The following is a 13,293-nucleotide window of genomic DNA, read 5'->3' on the forward strand; positions in this document are numbered from 1 at the left end:
GGGTTGGATTGTCCCTGTGCCTGGGTGGAGGCTTCACTGCTGTCCCTCGCTGTGTTCCCTCCTGTGCTGATAAATACGTGATTATTTGGGGACCATTTTCCCCATGAAATCTTATGTTTTTCTTAGAGATAAAAGCAGAAATGCAGCAGGTGTAGGTTTTCTTTCCTTTTTTTTTTTTCCATGTGAACTGATAATCACCGCTGCTGCAAATGCTGTTTTCCAGCAGCTGCTCTATCTGTGGAGTGAAAACCTCGGTGCTGCGGGTTTGCCCCCCCATCCCAGAACAGCCTCACTTGCTTTTTAACGGGGGGGGGGGGAGGGGGGGATAACTTTTGGCCAGAAATCAGGTTTTTTTCTTACAAACCATGTTGGTATTTCATTGAACCTCAAAATAATGTCCTGTGGGGGTTGTGGCTGGTCCCTTGGCTGTGCTGGGTGGGTTTTTTTGGAGGGGGTGGGGGTCTTGCCCTGCATTTTCCTCTCATTCCCCAGCCCGGTGGCAATGCAGTCACCGTTGGTGTGTCAGAAAAACCTCTTGGGAGGCATCCCACAGGTAAGAGCAACACAAAAGCTGCAGCTGGGGCATCTGTGGGGCTGGAGGCTGGGAGAAACCCAGCGGCGTTGCCAGAGATGCGCGGAAGAGGAGGATGTGAGAGCTGCATCCTCTGCCCGGGGATTTGCGCTGCCTGCCCGAAGCCGAGGGGACCTTGGGCTGCACCCAGGGTTCTGCAGCCCTGACCTTCGTGGCCATGTATGTTTTGGAAGAGGGACCAAGGCAGCTCGGTGCCACCTGGGTTTCTTCCCGTCCCGCCTCCGTCCCCTTTAAAGCCGCCAGCGGTGCAGCCCCCCGCCACAGACCGAGCTCCGCCACGGTCCACGATGATGCTGCAGCTCGTGCTCCTCGCCGCCCTCGCCCTCTGCGGTGCGTCCTCTGCGGGAAGCCCTCAGCCTCGTTAGCTGGTGGCAACCCCCCTGGTTGCAACTCACCCCCCCCCCCCCCCAATCCTCTGTCCCGCAGGACGCTGCTCCGAGCAGGACCCTCGATGGGGTGCAGCGGGTGGTTGGTGGGACCGAGGCGCGCTCCCCATGCCTGGCCCTCCCAGGTGGGTCCTTCCTGGGGTCACCCAGTAAATCCCGGGGGGTCTCACCCTGCCAGGACCATGTGGTAAGACCCCCCTCCCCCCGCCATGTCTTACACCCCCTCCCCTCCCCAGATTTCCCTCCAGTATTACTCCAGTGGCAGTTGGCATCACACCTGCGGTGGGTCCCTCATCCGGAAGAACTGGGTGATGACGGCAGCCCACTGTGTGGATCGGTGAGCAGGCGTGGGCCCCCCCACCTTCCTCTCCTGGAAAAGCCATTTTCCACCAAAAACCTTTCCAAGGAGAAATCTGGGCTGCCCCAGCACAGGGAGCAGCAGTCCTTGAAGGTCCCTGCTGGTCCCCCATCAAGGGGTTACATGGACCATCCCTGGGAGCATCTTCTTGCATCAATCATTTTGATATCAACTCCCTCTTGAAATAATCGTAATTCGGGGCCTGATCCTGTGGTTTTTTGTCTTGCCGGCAGTAACTTGAACTTCCGTGTTGTGGCTGGCGAGCACAACCTCTACTCAAATGATGGCAAAGAGCAGGTCTTCAGCGTGAGCAAGATCATCATTCATCCCTACTGGAACAGCAACAACGTTGCTGGGGGGTAACGTGTGTGGGGAGGGGGATTTGAGGGGAGGGGGAGCATCACTGGGAAGGGGGGGGGGTCCCTGTAACACCCTTTCCCTCCTCTCACCAGCTACGACATCGCCTTGATCCGCCTGGCCAGCTCTGCCACCCTGAACAGCTACGTGCAGCTGGCGGCCCTGCCCCGGGAGGGCTCCATCCTGCCCAACAAATACCCCTGCTACATCACGGGCTGGGGTCTCACCCGCAGTGAGTGCTGGCAGGGCGCCGTGGACCCTCAGTCCCCCAAAACTGTGGGAGAAGGGGGGACCTGAACAATATTTTTAAGCCCTTCGAGGTCCCAGGAGGCATCATGCAGGGCTTTGCTCAGGGCATGGCATCCGGGGGGGGGGGGGTGCCGGGGGTGTGGGGGTACCAGAGGGTGGGGGGGATCTGATGCGTGACAAGGGGCTCAGTGGTGGCTGTGGGCTCGGCTGTGGCACGGGGGGGTTGTCACACCCTCGCAGGGTATTGATGGGCGCTCGTTGGGTGCAGCCAACGGGCAACTCTCCAGCGTCCTGATGCAGGCGCCCCTGCCCGTGGTGGACCACCAGATCTGCTCCAGCCCATCCTACTGGGGCTCCACAGTCAAGACCACCATGGTCTGCGCCGGCGGGTGACGGCGTCCCGCTCGGCTGCCAGGTACGGCTGCGGCATCCCGCTTCTCCCCACCATCCCACCAGCGTTCCCATCCCACCGGCGTTCCCATCCCTCCCATCTCACTGGGGTTCCTTGGTCCGGCAGGGTGACTCGGGTGGTCCCCTCCACTGCGCGGTGAACGGGCAGTACCAGGTCCATGGCGTCGCCAGCTTCGTCTCTAGCCTGGGCTGCAACGTCAAGAACAAACCCACCGTCTTCACCCGCGTGTCCTGCCTACATCTCCTGGATGACCAACGTAAGGCGTCGGCAGGGCGCGGGCCCGGGGGGCTGAGACCGGACGTGATCGTTGCACCGATGGGCCGGCTCTGGCCCCCTGGCTCAGCCATTTCCGTCCTTCCCCTCGCAGGGTGATGGCCCAGAACTGAGGCAGGAGAAGAACCTGATCCCCAGCCCAAGCGATGAACATCCTCTTCCCCCACCTTTTGGACTTTGGGGGTTTACAAAAATAATTTTATTAGCTGGGGCCAATAAAATCATTTCCTCTCTTCAGCGCACTGGTGGGTGCTTTGCCCAGCAGCCCGGCAATCCCTTCTCTCCCAACCCTCAGCATCCTTTTCCCCTTCCATCTTCCAGAGCATCCCTTGGGCCGCGTCCCTCCTCTTCCTCACACCTTAGGAAACTGCCACAAGGAAAAGCTTTCAGGGCAGCCGGAAATTCCTTAGGATAACGGAAAAGGGGGAAAATGCTGCAAAATCCTCTTCACGGGCAGCAGTGCAGCTCCTTGGGGATGCAGCGGGGATCCAGGATGGCACGGGGGGATCTAGTTGGGATTTTTTTTTCCCTGCCATTCACTCCGTTTCTCTTCCAAAACCAACGGGGGATGTGGGACGGGGCGGCTGTTACTGTCTTGCCCCATGGCCGCATCCTGGAGCACCGGCCATGCCACTCCCCCGCCCAGCACCGGCACCAAATCCCGGCACCAAACCCAAACTTTGCACCCCAAACCCAAACCCCCATGGAAGAACCATGAGGACGCGGTTTCTCGTCACCCCCTTGGCCCACCCGTGCCGCTGGGTGCAGGGGGGAGCCTTTGGGGGGGCAGGGCGCGGTGGGGGTGCCCGGGTGCTCAGCGGATGCCGGCAGCTGCCTCGCCTCGAACTTCCTCCGCCGAAAACATCAAACCGCAGCGTGCGGCCGCGAGCGGAGCCGGGCTGCAGCCATGGCAGAGGGCAGGGGCGGTGGAGCCGGGCTCTTCGCCAAGCAGGTCCAGAAACACTTCAGCCGGGCGCAGGAGAAGGTAGGGGCGATGCCCAGCCCCCCCCTCCCCCCAATCCTTGATTTTTATTTTATTCCCTCCTTTTTCCCTGCTGCAGGGCTGAGGGGGTGGCACAGCAAGCACTGCTGGGCACACCCTGGGTGCTCGCGGGGTGTTAATTTGGGCACGTCGGGGTCGATGTCTCCCATCGCTCCAAGGTGCTGGGGGTTGACGTGGCCCCCAAGGCCCCACGGTGTTTTGGTGGCCACTGGATTCTCTAAAAATGGGCTTTTTTCCACCCAAAACGCCTTCCGGAGGTGCTGGGGGGCCGGTGGGCTGCTGGCCCGGGGTCCCCGGGGCTGGCTGGAGGTGACAGTCCCCAGCGGGACCCGGCATGGGGACAGGCCCGGGGACGCCAGCGTTGCTACACAGGAAGCGAGGGGGAAGGGCTGCGGAAGTGGGCAGAAACGGGGCAATTTTGGCAGTTTTGGGGTGGCTCCCGGGGCATCCCTTTGCCCTGTAAAGCCAGCGGTGGCTCCCATTTTGGGGGCCGTGCAAAGCCCCCCCCCACCCCACCAAACCCACGGGCCCTTGGGTTTCCTGGCTGGGGCTCGGTGCTAATTTGGGCTCCGGCGTGGCCGTATCAGCCCGGGCCAGGCCCCCCGCCGCTTCCCGGGGGTTCACGCTCTTCCTGGACACCCCAAAGCTCCATCGGACACAGCCCTGGCCTCGCCGTGCTCCTGCTGGGGGGCACGGGAGCTGCCTTCAGCCTCAGCCCATCCTCATCCTCAGCAGCAGCAGCACCAGCACCAGGGGCTCCCCCTGCCCCCACAGCCCCCCACCTGGGTGCTTCGGGGTGCACAGGCTGCACCTGTGGTTCCGTAGGGTGCCGTGATGGGTCAGCACCCAAAAAGTCACCGTTTTCCACTAAAAAAATAAAAGCACCCAGGGAGGCATCAAATTTTTGCATTCCCCATCCAAACCCCTGCTGGCCCCTTGGTGCCCCCCCGCGAGGGGCTCGGTGGGGGTCAGCCCTGCTCCCCACCCAGGGTAGCGCCCGGGGGGCAGCGCCGAGCCCAGGGCCAGTGGCTGGTCCCACGGCTCCATCTCTCTCCATCCCAGGTTTTGCAAAAAATTGGGGGAAAACAGTGGAAACCAAAAGACGAGCAGTTTGAGCAAAGCGCCTACAACTTCCAGCTGCAGCAGGTTGCAGGGGGGGCGCGGGGAAGGGGGGGCACAGGGACACCCCCCACCCCATCCCCTGGCCCCGCTGCCCCCCCCGGGGTACCTCCATCCCTGGTGGGCTCCCGGGAACGGCCTCGAGCCCCCCGGCCCTCACCGCGGTGCTTTGCAGAACGAAGGAAACAAACTCTACAAGGAGCTGAAGGGTTTCCTGGGTGCCGTGAGAGGTATGGAGCCGGGGGGGCGCGGGGGGCTGCCGGGGCAGGTGGCTGCAGCCCGGTCTGCCTACCAGTGTTAATGAATAGTAGTTAATAAATAATAGAGACCCAGATAATCGATGGTAGAGATTAAAGGATTGATGGTAAAGATTAAAGAATTGATGGTAAAGGACAGACGATCAATGGTAAAGATTAAATAGTCGACGGTAAAGGACAGACAATCGACGGTAAAGATTAAATAGTCGATAGTAAAGAATAGACAATCGATGGTAAAGATTAAATAGTCGACGGTAAAGATTAAATAGTCGACGGTAAAGGACAGATGATCGACGGTAAAGATTAAATAGTCGACGGTAAAGGACAGATGATCGACGGTAAAGATTAAATAGTCGACGGTAAAGATTAAATAATTGATGGTAAAGGACAGACAATCGACGATAAAGAATAAATAGTGGTAAAGAACAGACGATCGACGGTAAAGAATAATCAATGGTAAATAATGATACATAATAAAAGATGATAATAAATAATTAAAATTATTTAATGATAAATAATGCAATGTAGTAATAAATAAACAATTCTCTTTCTGCGTGCGCTGGCCACGCCGCAGTGATGCACGAGAGCTCCCGGAAAGTGGCCGAAACGCTGCAGGAGATTTACAGCCCCGCCTGGGACGGCCACGAGGAGCTGAAAGCCATCGCAGCTGTGAGCCCCCAGCGCCCCCCCTGTCCCCACGGGTCCCCTTTGAGCCTGGGGGGGGGGGGCGGTGAGCCCAGCGGGGGGGGGTCCCCTTTGAGCCTGGGGGGGGGGGGCGGTGAGCCCAGCGGGGGGGTCCCTGGGGATGCAGCCCAGCACGTACAGCCGGAGGGGCGGCGGGGGGACACACACCCAGGCGTTCCATCCTTGTCCCCCCCGTTTTCCACCCCGCAGAGCAATGACCTCCTGTGGGATGACTACGAGGCAAAGCTGGCCGACCAAGCCTTGCGCCTGATGGAGAACTACCTGGCCCAGTTTGGGGACTTTAAGGTACCCACTGGGGGATGGGAGGGACGTGATGGGGCTGGGGGGCTGGGTTCTGGCTCACCACCCCCCCCAGGAGCGCATTGCCAAGCGGGGCCGTAAGCTGGTGGACTACGACAGCGCCCGGCACCACCTGGAAGCTCTGCAAAGCGCCAAGAAGAAGGACGAGGCGAAAATTGCCAAGGTCCAGCTTCTCACGGGACCCCTGCCCGGGGCAGCCCCCCCCGGCCCTGGCGGCAAAGCCATGGCCCCCCCTTCCCTCCCTGCAGGCCGAGGAGGAGTTTAACAAAGCCCAGGCGGTGTTCGAAGACCTGAACAGGGACTTGCGGGAGGAGCTGCCGGTTCTGTATGGCAGGTACTGGGGGCGTCACGGGGGCTGGGGGTGTCACGGGGGCTGGGGGCGTCACAGGGGCTGGGGGGCATCGTGGGGCTGGGGGGCGTCATGGGGGCTGGGGGTTGTCACAGGGTCTGGGGGTCATCGCGGGGCCAGGGGTCATTGCGGGGCTGGGGGCGTCACAGGGTCTGGGGGGCATCACGGGGGCTGGGGGGCATTGCAAGGCTGGTGCCACAGGGGCTGGAGGGTGCCATGGGGTCTGGGGGGCATCGTGGGGCTGGGGGACATCACGGTCCCCACACCCAGTCACTGAGTGGGGTGCCACGAAGGCTGGGGGACGTCACGGGGCTGGGAGGTGCTATGGGGGCTGAGGGACATCGTGGGGCTGGGGGACATCACGGTCCCCACACCCGGTCACTGAGCCCTGGGCCTTGGGCTGGGCGCGGGTGCCAGCGGGTGGGTGCCCCTCCCCCCCCGGCGGGGAAGAAGTGGGGGTTTCCCCCAAAAGGCCACTGCGGGGAGGGGGGGCTGCTGGTCCCCAGGGACACTGGCCACGCGGCTGTGACAGCCGGGAGGCGGCAGCACCATCACCACAGCGGAGTGGCCCTGGGGACAAATGTCCAGGGCCACCTTGTCCCCCCGCCAAGGGGTCATTCGCCGTCCCCATGCCCAGGGGACCCCAAGGGTGGGTGCTCACCGGCGGGGTGCTCAGCACCCCCAAGCCCCCCCCAGCCCCCCCCCTGTGTTCCCCCCCCAGCCGCATTGCCTGCTACGTGACCATCTTCCAGAACATCTCCAACCTCCGTGACGTCTTCTACAAGGAGATGAGCAAGGTGGGGGGGGCCAGGCAGCACCCCACAACACCCCTCCCCTCCCCCCCCCACCTCGCAGCCATCGCTGGGTGCCCCCCGCCAACGCCCCCCATCCACCTCCAAGCGTCGCTGCTGATTTAATAATTGAGAGCAGCTCAGGGATGTTTGGGGTGCTGGTGGGTGCTGGTGGGACTGGGGAGGCCCCTCTGGTGGCACTGGGGGGGCCCTCTGACCCGTTTCTCCCCCATGTCCCCCCTCGCAGCTCAACCGTGACCTCTACGAGGTGATGAGCACACTGGACAAGCAGCACTCCAGCAAGGTCTTCATCGTCAAAGGTGTCCCCAGGTAATGGGTGGGGGGCCGTGGGGGGCTTCCAGTGGCCAAATTGTCCCCCCCAGACCCCCAGACCTACAGATGGGCAAGCGCCGCCTGCCGCCGGGCTGAGGGTGCTTTGGTGGTGCTGAGTTAATTAACCGGGGCTGTTTGCTGATGGTGCTGGCTGGGGGAGCGTCACCGGAGCTGGGGCCACCACCATGTGTCCCCAAGGGTGATGCCTGTGGGGGGCTTAACCCCCGCTGTCCCCCCCCGTACAGCAATCGGCGGTCGCTGGTCATCTCCTCGCCGGTGAGCCCCCCGCCCGTGTTCCCCTGCCCGGGGAGGGCACTGGCCCGGGAGCCTGCGGTGGAAGCAGAGGAGGCGATGGCAGAGTCCCCTGCGGTGGGTGATGGTGCCACCGATGCCATCTCCAACGGGGAGCCGGGGGTCACCGTCCCTGGCCCACCCCCCGCTTCACCCGCCAGCGGTGGGTCCCTATCGGAGACGGCGTCGATCTCCAGCGAGGACCCCCCAGAGCCCGACCCCAGTCCCGAAGCACCGTCCCACGAGCCGGGGACACCGGTGACATCCGCGGGGCCACATGCCAAGTCCCCCACGGGCACCGAGAGCCGGGGTGCGGGGCCGGCGGGGGCTGCCAGCAGGGCGCCTGGGGGGGCAGAGGCCATCGCCACCTCCCTGGCGTCGCTGATTTTATCCAAGGCCATTGCCCAGGCTGCCGGCACCGCGCCACCGGAGCCGGGAAGAGCTGGGGTGGGGGCGAGCGAAGCCCCGGCCACCATGGGGGACCCCCATCAGCCAGATGGCACGGCCACCGACGGCGGGGGGCAGGCACAGCCGGGGGGGTCACCACCCCCAGCCCCGGTCAGCCCCGGTGATGTCCCCGGTCCAGCAGCGGTGTGCCCGGAGCCGTGCCCACGCGGCAGTGCCACCGATGGGGACAGCGACTCCGAGGGCAGCGTGGAGGTGATGGACATCGAGCCGCAGGTGGCCAAAGCACAGGTGAGAAAGTTCTGGGGCCAGGGGGCAGGGGGAGATGCCATGGTGGGGGCCGCATCCCTGCCCCGGGATGTTAAGGGGGTGCCCAGCTGGTTGGGGGGCACCTGGTGGGGCTGGGGGGGCATCACCCCTTGAATAAATCCAGCCCAGTGCACCGCTCCCCTGCTGGCAGATAGGGCTGGATCTGGCCCCCGGCACGGGGTGGGGGTGGGTGTCCCCCCTGGGGTCCCCAGCCGAGGCGGATGCAGCAGCACCGCGGGGACCCCCTGCCCCCCCCCAGCCAGACTCAGTCCTCCACGGGTCCCATTGAATGGAACCACATGGTCTCCATCCCCCCCGGCTCAGCACCACCTCTGTGTGCCTCCCAGGAACAAGGCTGCCAGGGGACGCCGGAGCAGGACGTGAGCCAGGACACCCCCCCAGCACCACCTCCCCCCAAGACCCCCTCGAGACCCTCACCCCACTGTGAGCGGGCACCCAGCGGTGCCACCAGATCCCCTTTGTGTAACCGTCCCGCGCATCCCACCCCCCATCCTGTTGGAAATAAAGGCTGAGAGAGCAGCGAGAGGGGGGCGACGGTGCTGGCGGGGGGCAAAGCTCCATCCTGCAAGAGCCCCCCGGCTGGGGGGGCTGCGGGGGGCGCAGTGGGGTCCTCACCCATGGGTGGCTCCCGCCAGGGGTGGGAGGGACTTGTCCCGTTCTCCTTCTCCCCACGCACCCAGCGCCGCCGTGACTCAGGGCGAAGGTGTCAAGCCGGTTTCTCCAGCTCCCAGAAAATGCACTGCCATGCGGAAAAAAAAAAAAAAAAACAACAAAAAAACCCCAAACAAACCCCAATTTTACCCCCACACCACGCTGCAAAATTCCCTTATATCAAAGCAAAAGCCTGTCGCCGTGCTGGTGCCCGGTGCTGGGCTGGCTTCACACAAGCCGGTGGGATCCCGGGGGAGGGATCCCGGGGAAGGAATTCCTGGATTTTTATCGCCGTTGCAGCTGGACTGGAAAGGTGAGGCAGGAAAAAGGCAACGCCTTCGCCTGGGCGAGACTGGGAGCCGCACATGGTGCCGGCACCGTGAGCCCCGGCACGGCGGGCGCAGGTAGGAGCTGGGGGGACACACAGACACACACGGGGCTCTTGGGGACCCCCGGAAAATCCGCCCTTTCCCGGGAGGTCGGCAGGGGGGGGCGGGGGTTGGGCTGCGTGGGATTTGCACCCAGAGGTAACGGAGTTGTGCGGTGGGAGATGCCCAAGCGCGGCGGGTTTCGGGGAGAAGCCGGAATGCGGGTCCTCAGCCGGGTGTTTCCCAGCTGGGTTCCAGGTGGGTGGGAAGGGAAAAGTCCGGATCGTCCTGCAGCGAGAGGCAGAAGGAGGAAAATCCATCGGGAAAGCTGAGCAGGGGGCAGGGGAGAGCAAACGCTCCGGGGGGACCTGGGGTGACGGAGGAGAAATGGGGACGAGCGGGCGGCAGGGCCGGTTTGCTCAACCCATCCTCCATCCCCTGGGAATGGGCACAGGAACTGGGATTGGGACTGGGACTGGGACTGGGGGGCCATGAAGGCACCGCCGAGCATCCCCAGCAGCCGCCTGCGCCCCGGGGGGCGGGGAGGGCTCCGTGTGGGAACAGCTCTTGAGCGACTTGGCCTGGGAGCAGGAATGAGGAAGATGATGGGTGGGTGGTTTTTTCACAACCCCTGCGTCACTTTAAAAAACACATGGTGATCCGGATGGATCCCGCGCACTGGGGAAGTGACTCACCCCCTGCCAGCCCCCCAGCGCAGCCGCTGGATGCCCGGAGGCTCGGAGCTCGGCTGGATCCCGGCCCACCAAGGTAACCCTGGCCCTGCGGAATATCCCGTAGTTTTCCACAGTGTGGGGCACGGGGCAAATTCCCTGTTGGTTTTGGTGAGTTGCCTCCCATGATGGAGAAGCAGCGAGGGGGTACCCGGGCGGAGCATCCAGGGGTACCTGGCTGGAGCATCCGGGGGTACCCAGCTGGAGCATCCGAGGGTACACGGGTGGAGCATCCAGGGGTACCTGGCTGGAGCATCCGGGGGTACACAGCTGGAGCATCCAGGGGTACCCAGGCAGAGCATCCGGGGTTACCCAGGCGGAGCATCCAAGGGTACGTGGGTGGAGCATCCAGGGGTACGCGGCCGGAGCATCCGGGGGTACCTGGCCAGAGCATCCCTCCCCGGGATGCAACATGCCAAGCTTTGCTTCCGCGGTCACCGGCGTTTGGATGCTGAATCAAGTCTTTAAATTGAAAATTTGGTTTAAACCTTTGCTGAGTCCCAGGATTGTGCAGGCGCTGTGGGCACAGCACGAGTTTGTATTTCCCACCAGCGATGCCCAACGCTTCCCGAGGCTCCCGGTGGCACCACTCCCTTCCCACCGAGCGGCACCTTTTACTCTTTCCTCTTCAATCCCAGTTTTGAGGGGTTGGGGCCTTTTCACCCGTTTTTTGCTTTGAAGCTGCCTGGGGGGGGGATGGGTCCGCTCAGCTCCTGCCACACGTGTCACCCCCCCTCCCTCCCCCTGACACCCGGCATTGCTGCCCAGTGGGCATCACGGCAGAGCTGGGTTTGGGGCAAAAAAAGGGTTTAATGCAAAGCTGGATTTGAACGAAAAACTGGGTTTAATGCAGGGCTGGATTTAAAGCAAAAATCATGTTTAAAGCAAAAATCATGTTTAATGCAAAGCTGGGTTTGAAGCAAAACTCACGTTTAAAGCAGAGCTGGGTTTAAAGCAAAAACTGTTTAAAGCAAAGCTGGGTTTGAAAGAAAACTGAGTTTAAAGCAAAAATCATGTTTAAAGCAAACCCGTGTTTAATGCAAAGCTGGGTTTGAAGCAAAACCCGTGTTTAAACTGGGTTTGAAGCAAAAACTGTTTAATGCAAAGCTGGGCTTGAAGCAAAACCCATGTTTAAAGCAAAAATCATGTTTAAAGCAAAGCTGGGTTTGAAGCAAGACTGTTTAATGCAAAGCTGGGTTTAAAGCAAAATCATGTTTAATGCAAAAGTGGGTTTAAAGCAAAAACCGGGTTTAAAGCAAACCCATGTTTAATGCAAAGCTGTGTTAATGCAAAGCCGGGTTTAATGAGCTGGCAGCTCGTGCCAGTTGCTGTGTGGACAGGGCCAGCGATTCGGGGTGCCGGTGGGTGGGGAGGGGTCCCCCCTCTGTCCCTGCCGCTGGGAAGGGGGGAAACTGTTTTCCCAACATCCCACCTCTCCACGAGCGTTCGCACTCCAGTCTCGCTGCAAAGCCAACCCCACTGCGGTCGGGGAGGTTTTGAGTCCTGGGGGCACCGGGGGGCCACCGGGGCAGGGCCAGACCCCCCGAAATTCATCCTGGTGCCAAAATCTGGGAGGTCACGTCGGGGTTAGCATCCCCCAGCCTGGTGAGATGCATCCTGGCGGCGCGGCACGGCTCCCAGCTCCGCGGTGCTGGCCCACTGCCATGCTCCCGCGGGTCATTTCCCACATTTATTTTTTAAAATTTTTTTTTCTTTCTTTTTTTTTTTTTTCCTCCTGACATCTAGCGGCACCACGTCCCCGCTGAGGCGCTGAGGTCACTCGTGCCGGAGCCATTGCAGAGCGCGGTTTTTTGGGGGGTTCCCAGGGTTGCCCACCCCCCTCGGGCTGCTTTTTTCCAGGGAAAACGAGGAAACGTGACAGCAACGGCGGCATCAACGGCAGCGGCGGCATCACCCTCGGATGCTGCCGGGAGCATCCACGCAGATTCACGGGCAGTTGGAAGCTCTGGAAGTTTGAGTGACCTGCAACCTCCCCATCAGCCCCAATAAAATCTCCGCTTTAATTAGCGCCACAGCTCTGCTTTAATTAGCTGGCGGCTGCACCCTTCGGGGGGTTGCGGGGGAATTTATCACTTTGATTCTTTTTTTTTTTTTTTTTTGGTAGTTCGGAAGGAGCCCAGAGCTTCGCCTGCAGGAAGCCGATGCGATGGAGGCTCAGCACCCTCGGAGCGCAGGTGAGCGCAGCACTGTGACCCTCGGCGAGCCCTCGCCTGTGGCCACCGTGTGCCCCGGCTGGGCTCAAACCAGGCTCAGAGCCGGCTCAGCACCAGCCTCACCTTCTCCACTCTCCCTGTTTGCTGAAGAGGAGCTGACAACCCCCGCCCTGAAGAAGGCTCACACCCCACCGCTCCACGAGGACGCCAACACAGCACTCATCGCAGGTAGGGGCTCCCCGGGCCACATCCAGCCCCGGCACCGCGCGGCGGCTCAGTACCGGCTAAACCCGGCTCCTCTCCCCGGCAGTTGTCATCACGCTGGTGTTCCTCACCCTGCTGACGGTGCTGGTGGTGATCATCGTCTACCTGTACAGAAACAAAGGCAGCTACCTCACCTACGAGCAGCCGGTGGCGGAGCCCGACGTGGCGCTGCCGATGGAGGATGCTCCAGCCAAGGAGAAAGAAGAATATTTCATCTGAGCCGCCGGCTCCAGCACCCACCTCTCAGGTCCCAGTCGCTCAATTCCTTGGAGTTGGGGATCTACAAGCTGCTTTTTCCCCCCATTTTGTTTTTTTTTCCTTAATTTATTAAGCCAACCATAAAAGGAAAAATCAACAGGTGTGTGTCGGAGCTTTGCGGAGCCGGGGCAAGGAGTGCGGCAGAGCCAGCACAGCCACGCTCTGGCTGCCCCCATCCCCCACCTCCTCCCTTCGGTGCTTCCTAATACAGACCCGTGACCAAACGCTCCAAGAGTCGCTCATGTTTTCCCTTCCCTTATCTCACACCACAATGAAGTTATTCCGCTGATGATTTAGGGGTGGGTTAATTAGCCTCCAACTTACCCACGCTAAGGTT

At 61.6% G+C, this 13,293-nt stretch overlaps 3 protein-coding genes and 1 long non-coding RNA gene across 5 annotated transcripts; 3 read left to right on the plus strand and 1 right to left on the minus strand.

Moving 5' to 3' along the window:
* The first annotated feature begins 1,187 nt into the window (after nucleotides 1-1,187).
* CELA1 (chymotrypsin like elastase 1) lies at nucleotides 1,188-2,646 on the plus strand. The gene is given in 7 exon segments (XM_027780590.2): nucleotides 1,188-1,315; nucleotides 1,570-1,695; nucleotides 1,789-1,925; nucleotides 2,211-2,332; nucleotides 2,334-2,357; nucleotides 2,460-2,585; nucleotides 2,587-2,646. Coding segments are annotated over 7 exon segments (723 nt in total).
* Nucleotides 2,647-3,474: 828 nt separating this feature from the next.
* BIN2 (bridging integrator 2) lies at nucleotides 3,475-9,035 on the plus strand. Its single transcript, XM_055791961.1, has 11 exons — nucleotides 3,475-3,612; nucleotides 4,693-4,776; nucleotides 4,925-4,979; nucleotides 5,581-5,675; nucleotides 5,901-5,996; nucleotides 6,067-6,174; nucleotides 6,260-6,345; nucleotides 7,082-7,157; nucleotides 7,399-7,481; nucleotides 7,730-8,471; nucleotides 8,837-9,035. The coding sequence occupies exons 1-11, from the start codon at nucleotides 3,535-3,537 to the stop codon at nucleotides 9,020-9,022; spliced, it is 1,689 nt and encodes a 562-aa protein (XP_055647936.1). The 5' UTR covers nucleotides 3,475-3,534; the 3' UTR covers nucleotides 9,023-9,035.
* Nucleotides 9,036-9,214: 179 nt separating this feature from the next.
* Nucleotides 9,215-10,704, minus strand: LOC129782860 (uncharacterized). The gene is made up of 2 exons (XR_008744975.1): nucleotides 10,619-10,704; nucleotides 9,215-10,503 (listed from the first exon to the last, which is right to left on the minus strand). It is a non-coding gene; the product is annotated as an uncharacterized LOC129782860 (long non-coding RNA).
* SMAGP (small cell adhesion glycoprotein) lies at nucleotides 10,501-13,180 on the plus strand. 2 transcript variants are annotated; one of them, XM_027780637.2, is made up of 3 exons: nucleotides 10,501-12,455; nucleotides 12,585-12,662; nucleotides 12,745-13,180. In XM_027780637.2, the coding sequence occupies exons 1-3, from the start codon at nucleotides 12,428-12,430 to the stop codon at nucleotides 12,915-12,917; spliced, it is 279 nt and encodes a 92-aa protein (XP_027636438.2). In that variant the 5' UTR covers nucleotides 10,501-12,427; the 3' UTR covers nucleotides 12,918-13,180. The 2 variants fall into 2 exon arrangements, with proteins under 2 accessions (XP_027636438.2, XP_055647931.1); XM_055791956.1 differs by having other exon boundaries at nucleotides 10,501-12,662.
* Nucleotides 13,181-13,293: the final 113 nt, after the last annotated feature.

The sequence above is a fragment of the Falco peregrinus genome, chromosome 19, assembly GCF_023634155.1.
Source record: "Falco peregrinus isolate bFalPer1 chromosome 19, bFalPer1.pri, whole genome shotgun sequence".
NCBI lineage: Eukaryota > Metazoa > Chordata > Aves > Falconiformes > Falconidae > Falco > Falco peregrinus.